The sequence below is a fragment of the Telmatherina bonti genome (assembly GCF_933228915.1).
Source record: "Telmatherina bonti genome assembly, chromosome: 5".
NCBI lineage: Eukaryota > Metazoa > Chordata > Actinopteri > Atheriniformes > Telmatherinidae > Telmatherina > Telmatherina bonti.
Window position 1 is genome coordinate 21,227,842 of NC_136623.1, and position 21,899 is coordinate 21,249,740.

General features: G+C 35.8%; 3 protein-coding genes across 3 annotated transcripts in view; 2 read left to right on the forward strand and 1 right to left on the reverse strand.

Annotated features, from left to right (window-relative positions):
- The window catches only part of fam171a1 (family with sequence similarity 171 member A1), a 31,191-nt gene extending 21,537 nt beyond the window's left edge, over positions 1 to 9,654 (reverse strand). The window contains exons 1-3 of the mRNA XM_079240446.1: positions 9,389 to 9,654; positions 1,700 to 1,927; positions 972 to 1,064 (exon numbers count right to left, since the gene is read on the reverse strand). Of these exons, the coding sequence (XP_079096572.1) occupies positions 972 to 1,064; positions 1,700 to 1,927; positions 9,389 to 9,497 (430 nt within the window). The 5' untranslated portion in view covers positions 9,498 to 9,654. The remainder of the gene's footprint in view (positions 1 to 971; positions 1,065 to 1,699; positions 1,928 to 9,388) is intronic.
- Positions 9,655 to 10,914: 1,260 nt separating this feature from the next.
- LOC306756360 (H-2 class II histocompatibility antigen, A-U alpha chain-like) lies at positions 10,915 to 20,268 on the forward strand (the record flags this gene model as incomplete). Its single annotated transcript, XM_079241087.1, has 6 exons — positions 10,915 to 10,972; positions 11,183 to 11,373; positions 11,497 to 11,637; positions 19,405 to 19,585; positions 19,682 to 19,813; positions 20,174 to 20,268. 6 exons carry the CDS (start codon positions 10,915 to 10,917, stop codon positions 20,266 to 20,268), a joined length of 798 nt encoding a protein of 265 aa, XP_079097213.1.
- On the forward strand, positions 11,731 to 15,305 carry LOC306755614 (H-2 class II histocompatibility antigen, E-S beta chain-like; the record flags this gene model as incomplete). Its single annotated transcript, XM_079240055.1, has 5 exons — positions 11,731 to 11,818; positions 13,621 to 13,884; positions 14,034 to 14,315; positions 14,900 to 15,010; positions 15,241 to 15,305. The coding sequence occupies 5 exons, from the start codon at positions 11,731 to 11,733 to the stop codon at positions 15,303 to 15,305; spliced, it is 810 nt and encodes a 269-aa protein (XP_079096181.1).
- Positions 20,269 to 21,899: the final 1,631 nt, after the last annotated feature.

A 21,899-nucleotide genomic window follows, 5' to 3' on the forward strand; every position in this document is an offset into this window, starting at 1 on the left:
TGAAGACTTTTTTCCCCCCTCTTTTTGTCTGACTACACAGCTGACACATTAAATTACTCTCTTGCTGGTCACCAACATACAAAAGAGCCAGACAAAGGGATTAAATTGATTTGCTAGGGAAGGATGGCCTTGTTTAATAAAATTACACCTGAACAAAGAAGCTTAACAACAAAGTTACAATCCTTATTTATATTTGCAATTTGTAGAAACAAGTCAATAAGTGGTTTATTAATGGTGGGTTTTTTTATAAACAGGTATGTTAATTTATTAACATTAATTTTGGTAACAGGAAAATCTATTCATTTGAACTCAAAGCATAAATGCCGATCCAACAGTCTGATAAAATAAAAAAAATTTTCATAATAAAATGCTTTAGTTAATTTAATTTTTCTTACAGATAAAGGCTTAAAGTGAATGTTAATTCACATCAAAATTACTTTTTTTGCATTTATTTTTAAAAAGGTTTGACAAGGTTACAGATTAAGTAATTCCTCAATTTCAAAACCTAAATAAAGTCAGGAAGGGGAGGTGAGATTTTCTTTATTGATGCTAGAGATGAAGAGTACGTCTGGTCATAAGCTCTACTGGCAGCTGGTGTGGGACCCTCCAATTATTCGCCTGTTGAAATGTAACTCACAATAAAAGTTATGTTGATGATAATGATGATTACTATTTTCAGTTTTCACATTCAGTTTTTAATTTTCAAAATTTCTATTTTTGCGAACATTTCAACAACTCTGATGATAGCGACTCAATTTCATATTTAGCTTAACTCAGCATCTCCCCATATATCAGCAAAATCAAATGAACTGAAATTAAAAACATCTATTAAAAGCAGAGGGGATTATAACATCAGTATCAAGTGTAGTTTTGTATGTTGAAAGAGAACATGAAGGAAATTTCTTAATGATAAGTAGATTATTATTTAATGTTCTAGAGTCAAGAACAGAATAACACACTAACGAGTTTACCTTGCAGGCCAGACACAATCTCAACAACATCGTCATACACCATCAGGGTGGCAGCTCTTTCTGGAAGAAGATCCAGACTGATGGAGGAAAATACTTGCAGAGAAACAACACAATACAAACACTGGGTGAATTAAAGGAATTAATTAGTAAAAACATACAGCAAACTACCTGGGCAACTTACTGATCCATAACAGACATAAAAAGCAATTAAAGTATGTTTCTACATTTTTAATGGAGCAGCTTTCATCCTGTCAGAAGTCTGACCCAGCAAACTACACTGCTCTCCTCTTCCTTCCTTCGTTTCACGACTGTATTGTTCAGAGCTGGTAAGCGTGATAATCCAATTGGCCGCCGTTCAGTTGGCACACAAAACCTTCCTAAATCCATCCCCCTGCTGCAACACACACACAGGCTCTTGGGAGGTATTTTGTATAGGAGTCTGTGTGTGTGTTGGTGAAAGGGAAGCTTAAGCAGCCCCCTTGCTGGGTTTTGGCATCTAGTGTAATAAATTAGTAATGGAGCACTCCACTCATCATTAGCTCACACACCTGGCACAATATTCCACCATTTTAATTTAATGCATACAATACACACGTGAATTACCTGCATGCACACACTTTAGGGAGATTTTATCCTTCTAAATGTGACTAATTCCCAATTAATATTGAACATGTGTTTTAAAATGTGGCAACCAACACACAATTTACTGAACAAAAACACACACCTACCAGGTAATCTAGTGGGAGTCCATGGAACAGAGTTAGGAACATATCCTTGTTTGGTTGCAGTGACAACCAGTGGTGTCCCCAGGCGGTAGGGAAAGTGCAGGTAGGTGTTCCCATCAGCTGATGAGGTTTCCGTGGCAACAGAACTGTGGTTGGCAAAGAGCTGTACGGTGGCTCCAAACAGGGGTTGATGAGTGCTGGCGTCACTTAGGTGGACCTTCAGAGTAACTTCTGTGAAAACAGGTAAATGTACAGCTAGTGTGAGGGTTGCTGTGAAAACAAAAACACTGCATGTAAAAGCCATACTGAAGGATTGGGATTTATAGGTGTGAAACAAGGTGATGTTATAATTGCCACCATCTAAAATATCATCATCTCATTAATTGGGTTTAGTGTGAGGGCCAGACGCTTGGCATCCAATCAACATGCTAGAAAAGAAACTGCTGTCTGAACACTTTCTGGACTCATGCCATTGGCACTTCCCTTGTAGCACAATGGACCATTTCCCTCTCTCAAAGAAGCCTTGGACCTGATGGAGGAAAAAACAACTTTACATATAAACTCCTTCCCTTATGGACATAATACCATGACAAGTACTCTGTTTAAAAATGTACCTACTACACATACCTTGTTTTATTACAATAATAAATCCGATTTTGTTTTATGTCAGATAATTGATTAGTCACATTTGCTGCAAATTTGCTGCACATTGCACTGATGTATTGTAAAAAAAAAAAAAATTCAATTAACATTTAATGTGTAATACAATGGACAAGACAAAAAAAAGAAAATATCCACTCTCGATTTACATTTTAGATATAAATTTAAGCATAATTTAGTTTCTGCAAGAAAACATTAAATAGTGTAAAACAAACTTTAATACTATTTGGACAGTTATATAAAAGCTAAAGACATAAAATAGGATCATCAAATAAAATTTATTTGACTACTTTTAGAAATCTTACAATAAAACCATTCATTGGCTATTTAAGGGACAGTGTTCTATGGTTATTGTTAAACGCTGCTGCTGAAACATTAATATAGCTTTTAAATTAGCTCAGTTTCTGTTTGAGGGACTTATGTATGAATATTACACATCCCCATACTCCACTACTTGAAAGAGAACAAGTAGTGGTGAACAAGTAGTATTAAGCTCCACCTCAGAGCTTAATAGTTTTTTTAAAACAAAAAAAGGAACTCTGTTGAGTTTAAGTTGCTCTCAGACTATTTTGCACACTGGAACCCATAAACTCCATTTTATCTCCATATCTCAGAAGTATTATAACAAAAAAAAAAAAAAAACCAAAAAAAAAAAAAAAAACCCTTGGAAAATGGACACTATACTTTCACAACTACACAAAGCCACACTGGCCCTCTGTCTTTTCACACATAGCAATCTGGTCCATATTTGATCACCGGCTTCTAGTTGACCCACGGTTACCCTTCAATTACAGCTAAAAGGTTTTCCCACCTCTTCCACTCATAACCTTAAGATGCTCACCTCCCCCATTCTTACTGAAACCAAATTTTGTCATAATTCTTCCTTGAAACCCCACCCTCTGTGGCACACATGCTAAAACACATAACTATCCCTGACAAGACACGTCCCCCTCCCCCACACACAGGGATCCTTCAGTCAGTGAGAAACCTTTGTTGATCTGAAGAGGAGAGTTCACCCACAGTGCAGACTCCACCTATAAACCCTGGTCTGATGAATGGGTGGAAGAAGGTAAACAGTGCTAAAGCAAAGTGAGATTTGGCAGAGCAATGTGTCAATCTCATAACCGAACACTATTATCGGCTGGTGTGAAGATCTTGTCTGAACCTTTGCTTCATTCCTCTCCTTTATTGCATTACTGCCACAACAGATGATTGGAAAACAAGACTGGATTTCCCCTTCACAGAAACTACCGGTATTCACTGCCTTACAAGACTCCATGTGTGTTGGAGGGATCGTGATCTCACTTCCTGTCCCACTCCCACTGATCTGCTGCTAGGGGTACCAGCTGTGCTCACTTAAAAAGAAAAATCCCATGGGAGACTCAAGACTGACACACACATAAACGCAACAGTCCCCTCCCAGTGCTCGACCAATAAGTCAGCAATGAGGTGACATCATTGTTAAACAAGCTGAAAGTCTGAGAATCTCTGCAGCCGAACGACCCAAGACCCTGATTTTGCACTTAAGTAACAACCTCAATATCTGCCTGTTACTCAGTGACTTCCTACCTGATGACCACAAGGAGAATAAAGGCATCAGAGTCTGGACTAACCAACACAGCACTCTCAGATCAGTTATCCACCATGCCAGCCACCAAAGTATCAGAGCGTTTGTCTTTGCGTGCACAGAGAAATATACACCCGGTTTGAAAACAGAAGCGTGGGTTAGGGGGTTATAAGCGTTTACAGTTTTTCCTCCTTGACATCGTAAATTACATTTTAGACAGGCCATTCCTTTAACTGAGGTGTAATGGCTGGAATCGGAAGGTATGGCTGGCCTCTGCTGGGTGTGTGAAATGTTTTGGTGTTCTTCCAAACAGAGGAAATTAAACTGGAGGCTAAATGATACACAACTGAGCTGCAAAAATGTCATTTTTTTATGTCCTTGATGTAGACACTTTCAATGATCAACCAAATTAAATGACCGGATATCAACACAGTCACTTTGTACAGTTATAAAATAAAGCAGTTTTTTCAGTAAAATGTATGGCTTTAGCAAAGTCTTATACTGATGTAAATTTTCAAGCAGTCCGTAAACATACCATACTTGCTACATTGACAAAAAGAGGTAAAAAGAGTGCAGACGTACAGCACAACAAGAGCTATTCGAGTCATCTGTTGCAAATTCTTGTATTTTACAAAAAGGTTATCACAACAAAAATAACAGATTAGTCAGATAAACTGATTTAGCTCTAAAGGAGAAGTCTATGGCATCAAAGTGAGTGATTTAACCATCTCAAGCAGAAGCACATGGCTAATTGTGACAAGACCCAGAAATCATGTGAGGACTGGAATAACAGGACTGAATAATAAAAACAAACACACAGAACACAAAACACTAAAGACTGTTATAATGCAGTATAAAAACAGTTATAAAAGTTTTTATGGAGTTTTTTCACTGAAGCATTATGTGTAACATAAACAAATCCTGCGGTATGATATTACTTTGGGATGCAAAAAAGTTAATTTTATCGTTTTGAGAGGTGGAAAACAAAAAACAAAGTAGTTTATGAGAGTCACACGATGCACACCTTTTCAAACTTCAGCACCAACAGACGGTTTGTGTTTGCATTTTCTGGATTTTTTTTTTTTTTTTTTTTTAAATGATCCAAATAAACAAATAATCTGTAGTAAACCATGAAAAGACAAAACAATGTATTTACTGAACAGAACAACACAAAACAGAAATGCAAAAAAAAAAACAACCAAAAAAAAAAGTTTCACAAGATTTCCCCTCGGGGATTAATAAAGTATCTTTGATTTGATTGAAGATGACTCAAATAGAAAAAAGAAAAAATTACAACAATGCAGGTAACTGAAAGAGGTGGTTTTTGAAACGGTGTTAATCTACATCAATTAAAGTGCAAGCCATCCTTTCTGGATATTAGATGGCAAAAGTTGGCTATGTCATACCAAACAAAAGAGAAAAAATGACTGTCTTTGGACAGAAGTACGACGGGCCACAATGAGAAAAAAAAAATAGTGTCGGATTATTATTTTTTCCTCTGCTTTACTCGAGAATAAAGTCGAAATAACAAGAACAAAGTCAAAATGACAAGAATAAAGTAGAAATACAGTTTCAAGATTTAAGTCAAAATGTCGAGAATAAAGTCGAAAAGAGAATAAAGTAAAAAAATAAAAAATTTAAAAAAAAAAAAAAAAAAGGACAGAGTGACCGCATGCCGTGTAGGCTACATGTGTGCATGCAACTTCTTGATGTAAAAGTGAGTAGGCTGCACACAAGGCATTGTGTTTTAAAGCTGTTCAAATTCATATTGAAAACTCGACTTTAATATTAGTATTTCGGCTTTGTTCTCGTCATTTTGACTTTATTCTCATCATTTCGACTTTATTCTTGAAACTATGCTTCACCCTTATTCTGGTCATTTCGACTTTATTCTCTAGTAAAAAATAATAATCCAACACTATTGTTTTTTCTCATTGTGGCCCTAATACTCCGTCGTACAGAAGAACCCTCTTTCACATGAGAGACCATCATGGGCGTCACAACTGAAGTGCATTTGGTGTGTCCACAGGGATCGTTGCTTCCACACTTTTTAATTCAGTTTTTGCAAAAAGTCATAATTTATTCAGTTACACTATGTTTTGAGTTTCAGAGTGTAAAATTAGTCACATCTTAATAGCAGAGGCTACTTTACAGGAACTGAAAAGAACTTTCACGTTATTGTCATTCTTAAATAAGGAAACCTTTAAAGCTTATTTCTATACACAAATATTTAATCATTTAAAGGATTTCCAAATAAACGGTTCAGTTTTTCTAGGTCAAAATTCAGAAGCATAAGCAAAACTGTTCATCCATTAAGGTTCAGCTTGTTCTGGTTTTTGTTTCAAGGATGGAAGGCAGCTCTGTGTCCTCATCATGACACTGCCAAGAGGCTCACTCATCAAGTATCCAACACTGGGAGGAAGTGCCCTCAAGTCCAAAATAACCCCTCTCAAGTGAAGAAAAAAAAAAATGCCCTTGCTGACATGTACCATGACTTTACTCATTCTCCATATGACTGCATTTCCTTAAAACAAATCAACAACGCATTGCATGTTTTGTAAAGAGATTTCAAAATATTAAAGCTTGGATGAATTATGTTCGACCAGACTACCAATTTTTATATGTTTTAGAAAATAACTTCTCTTTTTTTTTTTTACCCAGTGGAAAAAAGTAGCAGAGTGAATCTTTGAGTTTATTTGCTTTTCTTAGTATTTACATGTTAACGTTTAAATGACATCCTGCAGAGCTTATCAAAAGTGTTTTAGCGAGAGAGAGAGAGAGAGAGAGAGAAAACTGACTGCAAACAAGGGACACACAGAATGGCAAACAGCTCCTCAACATGTCACAGCATGAAGTACACAAGTGTAAGGGAAAACACACGTTTACAGTTTAAATAAAGCTGTTCTTTCACAGGTAAAGAACTTGCTATCAATAGGTGTCCAGCCTGCTATTTTACACTCATCTGGATTAAAAGCAAGATCAGACGGTGACTGCCAATTGCATTAACTCAGCAGGGGAGTTAGTAATTTGGTTAGACTAAAACACTAAAGAAGTAATGGACTCGCTTCAGTGTGTGTAATATTCCCGTCAAAACACTGTAAAGTTCTGCTCTTAAGGAGATCACACTGACTTTGTTTCTAAATGCATTGCTGTCTCGTGATCTGATGTATGTTCCCCCAAATGGGGCCTGGTGTTAGTACTCACACAAACATCTTAATATTACCAGTAAATCGAACTTAAATAGCTGGTGACAACATGATTTAATTGGTCTGCGTCCTAGCAGCCCCTGTCCAGCTTCAGCAAATGTTGGCATTTAAAGAAGCAATGCCATACCTATAATGGGCAGCAGTAATGTGAATGAGATCTATATCTGCGGCTAGATTGCCTGTCCACTCATCCGTGCCGTTTGCTGGATAAACTAGGAGAAATCCTTCGAACTTACTTGATCATACCACCCTGAGATAAACCTGGGTCAACTTGAGGCAAAGTGAGCACCAAAGACAGACAAAAAATAGAAAGATTTCCCAGGATAGACTTCAAAGTGCAAGTATTTACAACCTGATTAGTTTTAACTTTACACAGAGTGCTGAATATAAGCAGAAATTTAATACTAATCAATGAGAAATCAATGGTTGCACTCTGTTTTTTTCCAACTTTTGGCTGATTTACAGGGATAAGTACTGTACGTTTACATTCATTCTCACACTGTTGGCACTGCTGTTGAGAGGCTGAAATGTAGGCCAGCCAAATCTGTAAGCAAAGACAGACAACTGAAATGTGGCTGCACTTGTGATTATGATGAATAAATGTGATGGGTAAAACAGATGTAGTTCCATGTAAGCAGCTACTTTTACAGACAAGCTTTGGATTTAGAGACTGAATGAGACACTGATTCATTCTGTTTTTTGAGATTTGCATGCGTTTGCTACTGTGGTGACAGGATGTCCATTGACAATTCTGTTTACTGTATGACAAAAAACTGCCTCAAAGGACAGTAATCTATGAGCTTTGCACATCCCTTTCATGCCGTTTTAGCTGCTGACATTGAAATCTCCAGAGGATACATGACACTGTCCTTAAACATACTCTCTTAAACTTCTTATACTTAGTTATAGCACCATTTACTCATCAGACTCATCTAGTCTGTAATCGTGCTGATATATTTAATTCAACTTTATTTCTATAGCGCCACTTCACAACAATGTTGTCACAGGGCACTTTACATACACGAATCAACATACACATCATTTCAAGCCAATTCAATAAATCACATTATCTTCTTTGAGACACAAACATGTGCAACCTGATTTATTTGACATTACTCAATGACAGCATGTTCAAAACTACTTTACTCGTTCAAAGACAGAAATATATTTAACTTATATGGTTAATTTGCTAATATATATGATGCTGTCACAATATTTTTCTGTTAGTGCATAGTGTAGATTTACCACGTAGTTATCTTCTTATCATAGAAATTATCTATATTATGCATAGATTGTTAGATTTTTTTTTCTGTGACATAGCATTTAGCTAATCTTCAACATAAACATTACATGCACATAATATAATTAGGCCTGTTTTGATTTTGACATTGAAAGTGACGAGCCAGTTAGCAGATACATGCACAATTCTCATTTAAGTAAGATATCACAGTGTAATTTAACTGAGTAATGTCCAGATTTTTTTTTTTATTTTTTTTTTTTTATTTTTTTTAAAGAAAGAAATTGGAAACATGATTAGGCAAGTAACTGGGTGGTATCAGCACATTACCCCACCCACACACACAAACACAAAAATCTATAATTATAATGTGTTGTTTGAAAAAAAAAAAAAAACAGATTGTCCACCATGTTAATCGAAACAAAAATATGCGTATCAATAACCATTATGATAAATTATATCAAGTACATAAGTACGCATTGCTGCTGCACGCTTGGTTTTACTAACATTTTGGAATAAGGACCCTTAGTTGCAAGTAACAAATATGTCGTGCAAAACATGTCATATGAACTTAAAATGTTTTAATGGAATACGGCGTTAATCATGGCAACATGACAAACTCAAAAACAAAGAGAAAGTGTTTATAAAACCCAACAATGCCTGAAAACAAATCACAGCAGCTGGACTCCGCGCTGATTTACCATGAACAACTTGGCATGTCCTCACTATTTAACAGCGTATTTTACCACTACGACACTGTAAAATATAGCTGTCTGAATTATAGTTTGAATTTAGTCACACTAAAACATTTAATTATCAGCACTTTGAAGACAACGAAGTCCTCTTTTGCATGTCGCCTGCTAACTTGCTAACGTTAGCTTAAGTTTGGATCACATCAGCATCCGAGACTGCTAGCGGCTCCGTTAGCTTCAAACGCTTCCAGCTAGCCATCTTCCCTGGACAGAGAAGTACAGAAAAACAAACAAACAAGCAAGCAAACAAACATTAAATGCATGTTCTACCTTGTACAACTGGGTCTTCCAGTGATGTTTTGGTGACAGCTTTAGAGACAAGGCATCCCATAAGGCAGAGTACAATCGCAGAGGTCCTACTCCAGTCCACAGCCCACATCTTTGCAGATGTGTGTAGCAAAGCGAGCGGTTCAAGAAACAAAATAGAAAAGAAATGTTTCGTCTTTACAAACTCACTGTTGGGCCACAACAGCGTTTATTCCGTAGAGGAGATTACACTCCATGTTTAGTAGCAGTCCAGATTTTCTGTGTTCTTCTTCGTGCATCCCAGCCTCTCTGCTCGATCTTTCTTTCTTTCGACTGGCCGGGGTCAGGGAGGAGGACGGCCCCATTCCTCCCAGCCTCTTGCCCATCCAGCACCAACAGGCGGCTTGAAATACACGCAGCACCATGTGCGGATCTCTTGCGCCACCTTCCGGTGAAATGGAGAATAGTCTTTTAAATTGATAGGTATCAAACATGTTCTCGTCTTAAAAAGACCTTTATCACTGTTTGTATTAAGATGATCCACATAACTCTGTTTTGTGATTTTATTTCACCAATTTTTATATTGAAATAAGGATTAACTTGCAAGTTTTTTCTGCGCCACCTGGAAATGACCAAAAATTGTTTTGAAAAATGGTTCTCTGATTTTGTTTTTATTGATTCCTACTGACTTCATTATACAGAAGCTAAATGAAAGATAAACCATTAAAGAATTGCAATTGCAAAATGGATTTAAAAAAGCTGGATTATTAATATTAATTACCGTAAAAATAGTTTCTAACCTAACTTAGGAATTGTGTTTATTATTTCTCCTATTTGACAAAGCATTTAAAAATACATTTAAAAATCACAGTATTTATTACTGAAATAAAATTAAAATTTTAATGACTTTATTATTTCAAAATTGGAAATTGATTTTTTTATTAATTAAGTGTTGAATTTTATATATATATATATATATATACATGTGTGTGTGTGTGTGTGTGTGTGTGTGTGTGTGTGTGTGTGTGTGTGTGTGTGTGTGTGTGTGTACATATATTTCACAATTTATTACCTCTGATTAAATGCTGTATTACTTTTTTAAAAACCCTCCAGGTTCTCCATACTTCTGTAGCTACAGCAGACAAATAGGGAATTTTCTCTCCCTGTGTTTACATATTTATTTTTCAGCTTCATTGCCTAAAAACTGGATCCTCCACATTTTTTTTTTTTTAAAAATCTGCATTACCTGCTAAAGGTGTTGCTTTGCTTTCATCTTTAAATGATTTACTGGTTTGCATTTAATCTCATGTATTACTGTTTTGTGGGTGTTTATATATAGTTTAATTGTTTAAATAATAATCGCCTTGATACCGAGAAGGCTTATTTAGTTTTTCCTTCATCAAGTGTTGCACCTGATCTTGCCATGTGATTACAATGGAATTTCCCTTTTGGCAACAACTATCAAAAAAAAGTCATAACACACGGCACCGTCCACACTGCATATACTTTCAGTGATCATAGTTTCAGTGATCATAGTTGGAGGTCAAAGAATGAAGAGCACAACTGCAATAATCCTGATTCTCAACACTTTCTGTGTCTTCTCTCAAAGTAAGCACAAGCTTTAGTGGTGCCATTGTTTTGCACTTCATTTTAAATGTATAACATTCATAAGATATGATTAAGGTGTAAATTGTCATGTATCAACACTAAGAATGACTGATTAGAAACAAGCCATCATTAGCAATAGTTGTAATTCTGTGATTGCATTGTGTTACTAAAACCCTGGTTGATGTATATATTTTTGCCATTGTTTTGCAGTTAAACATGAAGTTCTGTATTTTGTTGGCTGCTTTGTGAACGGCACGACACAGGTACAGTTTGAGTTTGATGGTGAGGAGATGTTATACGTTGATTTTCAAAGAGAGGAAGTTGTGTACACTGTGCCAGGTTTCATTGATCCTGACCCAAGCCCAATTTTGGTGGGTTTGGCAGTCCTTAGAGACGCTATTGTAAACAAGGATTGGTGCTTAGGACTGACACAAATGTTTAAAGGGGAAGCAAAATCACCATTTGGGGAAAAAGGTAAATATATTAACCTTATTCAACATTAATCCCTTTGCTGATGTAACTAGCAAAAGGCTGACACGAATCTTGTTTTCCTATTGACAAAAGACCCTCCGGAAATCATGATCTTCTCTGCTAGAGAAGGGGAACCAGGAGTAGAAAACAGCCTCATCTGCTTTGTGAATTACTTCTACCCACCCTCTATCAAAGTCAGCTGGACCAAAAATGACCATCCAGTGAAAGAGGGAGTCTCACTAAGTAGGTATTATCCCAACGATGATCAAACCTTCCGCCAGTTCTCCATGCTGACTTTCACACCAAGTGAAGGTGACATTTACAGCTGCACTGTGGAGCATTCAGCCCTGGACACACCCAAGACAAAAATCTGGGGTAAATGTTTGTTGGATATAAAAATAAATGAAAAATCTTAGTTTTACACTGTGCCTACAACTAACCATATTCTCCATAACTGTCTTTTACAGAAGTTGAATCAACTAAAAGTGGTCAAAGTCTGGGACCTGATATTTTCTGTGGAGTAGGCCTGGTTCTGAGCTTGTTGGGAGTCACAATTGGAATATTTTTCTTTGTAAAGGGACACAGAGCCATGTAATGTCTTGTTGTTAAATACAGAAATTACTGTAAGTGAAGCTCTTTTGTATTCTGGATTGTAACATTGTATCTTTACACTTAAACAGTTTAGATCAACAGTTTCTATTCTTTAAAACATATAAAATCTCCAGAAATTCAGCAAGTGTTACAAATATATAAATTATGGAATGAACATGTGATTTGCATTGAAGTGCAGAACATTTTCTTTATGTTTGTTTTTTTTATCCATCCATGCATTGGCTACACTTCTTTATTCCAATGTGGCATCAGGGAAGACCTGGAACCTCCTTCATTCGTCCATCACAGGGTCAACACTGAGACGAGCAGCCACTTGTATATTTGTTTTACAAATACAAACTGCAAGGTTATTACTTTTAAATGTGTTTCCTGTTTCACAAAGTTAAAATGTTCAGCTGTTTAATAAAATATTTTTGAGGCAAATCTTTGTTGTTGTTTATTTTATTGTCACATTAAACATGTTGATCATCATCTTCAAAGAGTGGTGAATCCTTATTACAGGGTTACATTGACAAAATAACATTGGCATCATCACACATTTTGTTTAGACATAATATTCCATTAATCTTTGAATTAATCTTTTGAGCACATAGACAATAAATTCTAATTTTATGATAGTGTTTCCAGACAGACAGGCAGACAGACAGACAGACAGACAGACAGACAGACAGACAGACAGACAGATAGATAGACAGACAGATAGATAGATAGATAGATAGATAGATAGATAGATAGATAGATAGATAGATAGATAGATAGATAGATAGATAGATAGATAGATAGATAGATAGATAGATAGATAGATAGATAGATAGATAGATAGATAGATAACAGAACCATTCAGAAAGCATAGACCTTGGCAAAATTATCCATATATCTTCATTGCAAAGACTTTTAATTAATTGATGGATCCAATCGGAGACTGAATGACTCCCAAATTCTACTGGTAATCACTTATTCCTTATTCCATTTCTGATATTTCCTTGAAAATTTTGCCTTAGAGCAGATAATACAGAAAGTAAAACAATGTACTGGATGCACTGTGATGGACTACTTTGACCTGTCCTGGCTGGGTGTAAACTGCCTCTTGCCTGAAAATACCTGGAATAGACTCCAGACTCTTAATTTTGCTAAACCAAACCTTCTTAAAGTTTTGTTCTAAGGTTGTGTGCTAATTTTTATAAACAACATAATATATGATACACATTTATGCAATCAGATGACAGGGCAAAGAAAAAAAACAGCTTATTACAGATGCCCCACCTTCACAGGACAAATGTAGTTTAGAAATGTTTTGCTACACTTCCTCATTTTTATTGATGAGCTCAGAACTAACAAGCCAGATACCTGACATGTCTTCTGCTCACAACATCATCTTTTTTCTTATTTATTTTCTTGTGTTTTCATCCGAAGGTAAGTGACTTTAACCCTCATGAACTTCATACATGTTGTGACTTTAAGAGAAGCAAAATCCTTCATCAGTAAATGTATTATCCATCTATAAGAACTGTAAATGATGATACACTTTTAATTGCCACATCTAATTTTTACCATTTATCTTTCAGGTGCTCTTTATGGTCATCTTACAATCCATTGTCAGGCTACCTCCCCTGATGGTCATGATGTTTTGTACCTGGAGCAGATATATTTCAACAAGATGTTGAAAGTCCAGTACAACAGCACCTTGGGGAAATTGGAGGGATACACAAAGAAAGCAAAAGAAATTACAGACATGCTCAACAAAAATCCCAAGTTTATGGCGCATCAGATATGGAAAACAAATCTTTGCAAAAGAATTATTCCCCAGACCATCAGCCTTCTGAAACCTGGTAATTTCCTGTCTAAACTTCACGTTCAATTAACTTTCAGGCCAACTCTGCAATGTAGTGTAAAATTATAAATATTGAATACAGGGGAAAATTTTTAAATATAAGAGAAAGATGTCCCTTTTTATGATAACATTTGGTGTCTTCTATAGTGGAGCCTGACATTCGGCTGAGGTCAGCAGAGGCAGTCAACAGAAAACATTCACACATGCTCATCTGCAGCATGTACGACTTTTATCCCAAACAAATCAAGGTGACGTGGCTGAGGGATGGAAAGGAGGCAAAATCTGATGTGATGGCCACAGAAGAGCTGCCCAGTGGTAACTGGCTTCATCAGTTGCACTCCTATCTGGAGTTTACCCTCAAACCTGGAGAGAAAATTGCTTGCATGGTGGAACATGCCAGTCTCATGAGGCCAAAGCTTTATCAGTGGGGTAAGAGAGTACACCATCAATAAGCAAATTACAATTGTTGCGTGAACTGAGATTAATTTCCTACTATTTTACTTTTGCACTAAATAAACTTAGCATGAACAGTAAGTAAATTTGTTTTGGTAGGTTAAATCTTTGTTGTAATAATGCTCCATAACAATAGATATTATAGAGTTGGAAAGTCTGTATTGTTCACTGGAGAACTCAGCGTGTCTATAATGTCCCTTTAGTGTGTTTACAACAACTGTTGAATTGCTAAGGACAAGTGTTTATAGTTGGAAAAAATATCTTAGAGACGGATGGAGTCTGACTTCAAATCAAGAATAACCAGGAATCTTCACTGGCTGTGGGATATTTTATTTAATTTTCATTAATTTATGTGTGACTTGTTTTAGTTTTTTCATACTGTGTTTGTACTTTAACCTCTAGCAAACCTTAAAAAATATCAAATTAAGTTGGTGTTGAAATGATCTTATTTTTGTTCCTGAGTGAGATGCATTTGTTGGTGCTGAAGTAGAGAAATTAGAACATTTTAAAAGAATATGTTTGCAAGTAATATTGTTCTTTTGATAAATATGTGCTTTCAGAACCAGAACCTGACCCAAGCATGAACAAAATTGTTGTTGGGTCAGCAGGGCTGCTGTTGGGTCTGATGTTTTCACTCGCTGGGTTCATTTACTACAAGAGGAACTTGATTGGTGAGCAATTTATTTCTATTCTATTCTACAATCATTTAGCAGATGCTTTTATCCAAAGCGACTTACAAAAGAGAGTAAGAACACAAGCACAAAATCAAACAGTTTTTAAAGTAAAGTTAAAATTACCTTTAAAAAATATTTCAATCTCATAAAATACAGAATCAAAGCAGCTAATTAAAGTTTTGAAATGTTGAACCTTGGTGTTTGTTTTTCTTTTTTTCTAAACATAGAGCGGGTGGCAGTGCCAACAACGGAAGTAGGTATTCATGTTTTAAAAATAGCTTTCCATTACTGAAAGATTTGAGGAAACATTTACCTGACTTAACCAACCTGTTTTGCAGGTTTTACATTGTGAAGATGGCCTTTAAATCCGATACCTTCAACTATTTTACTGAGATTCTTCAAATCTCGTGCCAACATCTTTTTTTTTTCTTCTTTTTATGTCCAAAAGTGTGCAAGTTGTTCAAATATACTTATACAAAAACAAAAATGTTAAAAGCGATGTCAGTTCATGTTACAAGAGTAAGGTTGTAAAAAATTATGGTTTAAATTAGTACATCTCTAAAGCATATGGCATGATAAAATCTATCATTTTTCTTATTTTCTAAAGCAGGTGTGTCCAGCTCTGGGCCTCAAGGACCACAATCCTGCAGGTTTTCAATGTCTCCCTGCTCCAACACATTCGATTCAAATTAATGACTCATTGTGTTGCATCTATTAGGCTTTTGCATCTATTCAATGTGAGTCAAGTGAAGGATGGTAGCCTTAGGGTCCAACTTTGGGCACATGTTTAAAAGGTTATTTAAGTTTCTTCTCAGACCCTGCAGAGGTTTCTAGATAAAATGACCTTGTTTTATTTTTCCAGTTCACAAACTCACATGAACACCCAACATTGCAGAACAATACATTTACACCAGCCCAGAGGAAACAGTCTGTTTTGTAGATGACAATAATGACCTTTTGCAAATGAACACTGGGCTAATTAAGATATTTTCTGATTAATTAAGAAGGCTGGACTGAATACTGCTGGGACTTTATTGTACGATCAAGGGGACAAAACTTAAAGACATTTTAAAGGAATAAAGGAATTAGTTAAATGTCTTTTAGGAAGTACTGCAAGATCAGCTCACACAGCACTTTCTTGCTCTAGAAACCTTTATCATATTACTCTGTAATATCACACAATGCTGAATTTTTGTTTGTTGTTGTTGTTTTATTCAAAATAAGTTGAACTTATTTGGCACCTTAAATGTTAAGAGAGACAGCTGTAACAATCAAATATGTATTCGTGGCCTGTCAGGAACAGTTTATGGGTAGGAACCCTGGCATGTGTCAAATTTCCAACAAACACAAAAAGACAACCTCATAAATTTCCGAAACATCATCTTCATAATCACCATGATGGCCACTTTGTTTGAAAGCTATTTTATGAGTCACAAATTAAATTTTGATGGAAGATGGAGTGATTAAGCTTTTAACGTGAAAAGTTTAGGGATTCGTATCTTAAATGTTACAGGGTCGCAAGCAGCTAGAGCCCATCACAATCAGTGGGCAAGGGGCAGGGTACACCCTGGAAGGGTCACCAGTAATCCAATTAAAAAATTTACATATTTTCTCCCTGCAATGGACTGCCGCGCTGTCCAGGGTGTACTCTGCCTTCGCCCAAAAGACAGCTGAGATAGGTTCCAACTCCCCCACGACCCTGAATTGGATTACGCGGTTTGGAAAATGAATGAATGAATGAATGAACATATATTCTCTGTCAACCTAAACATGATTTCTTTCAAATCCTCTGCCTCTGATGCACATAATTCCTTGCATAAACCAACTGATGACACCTATCTAACGTCAGCATTGTTCAGACATGTTACATAATGACAGCAAGGTTGCTGTGAAACAGTAATCTGGGGTACTGAGGCATGTTTTAATATGTCTTCAGACATTTTAAGATCAACTGCTTTGAGATTATTAAGTGTATAATCTTTTGGCCATTTGCAGCATTTTGGAACGACTGGTTTTATATTTTGATATTTATGTTGTAACTAAATTAGATATTTTTTTATATTTACGAGTTGATTTAGTGTTACAAGATACATAAACTGCTGTTAGAAATCTGAGCTGGCTTCTATACCTCACGCTGCCATCTTGCCCAGGTTATGGGGCTCTCTTTCTCTGTTTCTGAATCTTCAAGGGTGCATGGTTGGATAGGTATGACTGTACTAATCATTACACATCCAATTAAATCCTAAAGTTGCTCCTGATGATTGTCTGCTTTGTTTTCTTACAATGCTGGTTTCTGTAAAGTTTCTTTACAACTGCACAACTCAACAAAGTCAAGAAAAACATGAATAGTACAGGTTACAAATTATTTTATAAACATGTGATTGGAAAATGTTCTTTGAAGTTGGAAATACCGACAAAATATTTGTGAGTCCTCAAAAACACACAATGCTAACTTTTTCTCATGATGGAAACTCCAAATTAATCTGGTGACATTAGCTGTGTTCATTACTACCAAGATTATTATGCCAGCAAGTACTGCTTTTTGAATTTATACTCACATGGTGCAGTTTAATTCTAAAAGGGAGCTTAAATGAAAATAGATTCAAACCTGCACCATGATAAATATTATTTCACTTTTATCAAATAAAAACAGAAATTTTGTATTTTCACAAGAGTGGTAAGTTTGTCACAGTTTTGAAGGATTTGAGATCTTAACAAATAGCTATTGTCAAAGACAAAAAACTTGAATGAAATTTGCCCAAATTTGTTGTCAGCAGTCAATGTGAGCAAGCTGAGTAACATGAAACTAATAAGAAGTGTTCTGCTTTTCATGCAACTTTCATGTGAACAAAAAAGCTTGGTGGTAAGTGCTTCAAATTAGATAAGGAAGTTGTGAAATGCTGGAACATGAACTAAAAGTCTCTGGTTCAGTGAGTCATGACATGCTGACATTTGTACCATTCTGTAAAACGTTCCTCATGCTCATTTTATTGTCACTTTATTTATTTAACCACAACTTGGTCTGATCCTGCAGAACTGGTTACATTCCTGTTACCATCATTGTCTATGGAACCAGGAAGTTAGAGTCAGGTTTTTTGTTTTTTTTAAAAAAATCACTGTGCGATTCAAAGCTTTGCCTTTGCGAAAGTTTCAAGGGTTTCCATCATGACGACCTTCTGCTCACCATTGAAGCGATCTGCACTCATAATCCTGATGCTTAACAGTTTCTGTGCCTTCTCACAAAGTAAGAGTTTATTTTAATTTTACTTCAGTGTTTACTTACAGCAAAACGTAACCCTGCATAAGACAGGTTGTGTAAAAAGTGATGCCTATACATTTAACAGAAACTATGTCAGCATGCATAACATCTGTTTCGCTTCATACATTTTAAAATACATTTTAATTTGTTGGGCTTTTTTGGCATTTCAGTTGCCCATGAAATTGCATATATTGTGGGCTGCTTTCACAACAGCACATCTGAGGTCCAGCTGGAATTTGATTCTGATGAAGTCTTTTATGTGGACTTCGAAAAGGGAGAGGTTGAATACACTGGACCCAACATACCTGATGTCGACCTAAGTAAATTATTTCAGGATTTGCATATATATCGGAATGCCTTGCGAAACAGAAGAGCATGCTTAGCAATTGCGGCATATGGTACAGCACTGGAAAAGCATTCACAAGCAGAGAAAGGTAAAGGAGATTATGACTTTCTTTCTATCCACACTTTTGTCAGTAAAGCTGAATATATATTTTATATATAAGATTTAAATATATAACTATATATAATTAACTGTTCATATATAGTTTAAATGATATTAAATTATATATAAAATGTATAGTTTTATAATGATATAAAACTATATATTTGATTTAATTCTTTTTTCACATTTTTGGGAAAATGTATAAACAATGAATTCTTATTTGAATGAGTGGCTCCATTATCGTGGTGCAACTGATTTAAAAACAAATTTATAAGTAAATGCTTTGATTTTCATCCTGTTTATATGTGACATAAATGTGTAAAATTACATTATTTAATATCTACCATGTTGGAATAAATTGAAATAATTTTAGGAGCCCCATTTTTAGGATCCAATAAAGCAGGATAGATATTCACTTATAATAAGATGATAGTTTTTACATGTAGCCACGGAAAGTTTAGTTTTAACTCCTATTTTTTTTTCACCTTTACTTGTATCTAAAATGTAATATATAATGGTTAACTTCAACAGTTATTTTTGTTGTGACAAGATTGACAATAACTTTTTTTTTTTTAACCCAAAAAAGACCCTCCTGACAGCATCATCTACACTACAGAAGAAGAGGAACTGGGTGTGGAAAACAGTCTCATCTGCTTTGTGAATCATTTCTACCCACCTTTAATCAAAGTCACTTGGACTAAAAATGGCCAGCCAGTGTCAGAAGGAGTGTCACTCAGTCGATATTATCCCAATAAAGACCAAACCTTCCACCAGTTCTCCACCCTGAGGTTCATTCCAACTGCTACTGACATTTACAGCTGCACAGTGGAGCATGTGGCACTGGACAGGCCTCTAACCAGAATCTGGGGTAATTATGTTACTTTATCAAAACATCACTTTAATTAAATGATTTCTTGTAAGGTAATTGAATATTAATTTTGGTGTTTTATATGTTTCTTTACAGAACCTGATTTCCATCACCAGAATGTTGAACTGGATGTTTTCTGTGCAGTGGGCGTAATTCTTGGCTTTTTGGGTGTTGTAGCTGGAACGTTTCTGATTATCAAAGCCCTCAGGAGAGATTCTTTTCATTCCTGTAGGTGAAGACTTGTTATAATATGGTTATTTTCAACCATACAGGAAGCACTACTTATATGCAATTTGGATTTGAAAGAGGTCTACACTAGCTCACAGCATCTTTATGGTTTATTTAAGAATATATTAAACAGTTCCACTCTGGATAACTTTGACCTCCAAAGATTCACAGTGCTTCATAATTTCCACATTCTCCTTTCTGGCACATTCACTCCTCCTCCTCCTCTCCTGCCTCCAGTTTCCCATCATCTCAGTGGTTTTCCCTCATCACATCAACCTGCATGTGTCTCATTTGCAGGGCATGCTTCACTTTGAGCTTTTTTCCCTTTGCCTTTATCTTCTCCCTGATTCTGTTTGTCAGTTTCTGTTAGCAGAGTAGATTTCAAGCTACAGTTCCTGAGTGAGTACCCAACCCTGGTGCTTACTGACAGATGGCAGAAATACTCCAGTGAGTAAGTTGAGAGGCAATGGGAACTCCACAGAGCTTCGCAGAATGTGTTTTGATATTAACATACACCACATGTCTGCTGCACTGCTTGTCTCATTGGATGATTTTTCCACATTTGCCTCCCACAGTGATATAACAGCATTTACAGCACTGGTATCTGTACCATTAACCTATGGTGTTCCACAAAGGCTTGTTCTTGGGCCTTAATTGTTCGTTTTATTCCTGTACACTCTGCAGCATAGTTTAGGCTTTTTTAAAGACATATCTTATCACTGCTGTGCTGATGATATTTGACTACATATTTCTTTTAAACCTCAGGGCATTTTTAAGATACAGTGTGTTTTAATTCTGTCAGGAGTCATTTAAATGTCACTCTCTTCAACTGAACAAAAACTTTGTTTGTGCCCTTAACAGATTTCTCCCTTAGAGTGTTGAGAGATTTGCACTTGTCTTATTTATTAAACTATAATTTAGCAATCATGCAATGCTATGCTATCTTTGGATGTAAATCACTGGGTTTTTTTTTTTTTTTAAAATAACAAAATATCGCCATTTTGAGTCCACTTTTATAACTGTCTAAGATGTAAATGATCATTTATGCCTTAATTTCACCACTTTTCAACTATCGTAACTCTTCATTAATATGTTTAGGTGAAAAATTATTGGAAAGTTTTCAGGTTGTCTGAAATGCTGCTCCAAGGCAAATAACATGATCTTCTAAGTACCCGTCACTCATACAAGTCCAGCAGCACTGGCTCCATGTGGTCCATTTTAAATGGTTTCTAACATAAAGAACTCTAAATTATCAAACACCAGTTTAAATCAATGACCTTTTGCAGCCTTACATTCCCTGCATGTCCCTGAGATCACACGATCAGAGTCTGCTGGTTGTGAAGAAAACACTTCTGAAAACCAAAGTGGCTCCCTCTCTGGACCTTCCTTCCTCTCAGCCTGTAATCAGTGGACTCGTTGATCTCTTTTAAAAAGAAGTTGAAAGTGCGTCCTTTTTAACTGTTTTTGCTCAGTTTTATTTGTTTTTATGTTTCCTGTTTCGTTTTATGTTTATTGTGAAGCACTTTTTGTTTTTTAACTTGAAAGGAGCTGCATAATAAAAATGTTTTACTTTGCTAGATCACCTGAGCAGATTTTATATATTTAGGTTTCAGTTTCTGTATCATGCTTTATACTATGTGAACTTTTCTGTTTATTTATTTTTGTATTGTTTATTTTATTTGTTCCCCTAATTCAAATCTGGTGTACTTTGAGTCTCATCAGTGTAAATAAAAAAAGTGTACACATGTGCATTATATTTTATTTCAAAAGCACCAACACAGTGCGTGCCATATGGCCTTTTAATATAGCTGAATTTATTCCATTTTCCTTATGATTCCTGTACTTACACTGTTTGCCTTACAAATAAATGTTTTAACTTACATCAGATTGCGATGAATATCTGATTATATTAGATGTATGGAAGTCAGAACATGCACAAGTAGAAAAACTTAAAGCTTCAGACAATCCAGTGCTAACAATACTGTAGAGGTAAAGCCAGTAGTGTTTATGTCGTCATACCACTAAGTTATTTTATTGGGCAGCTTTATTGTTATTGTTCAAGACCCATCCTCACCCATCCTCAGTA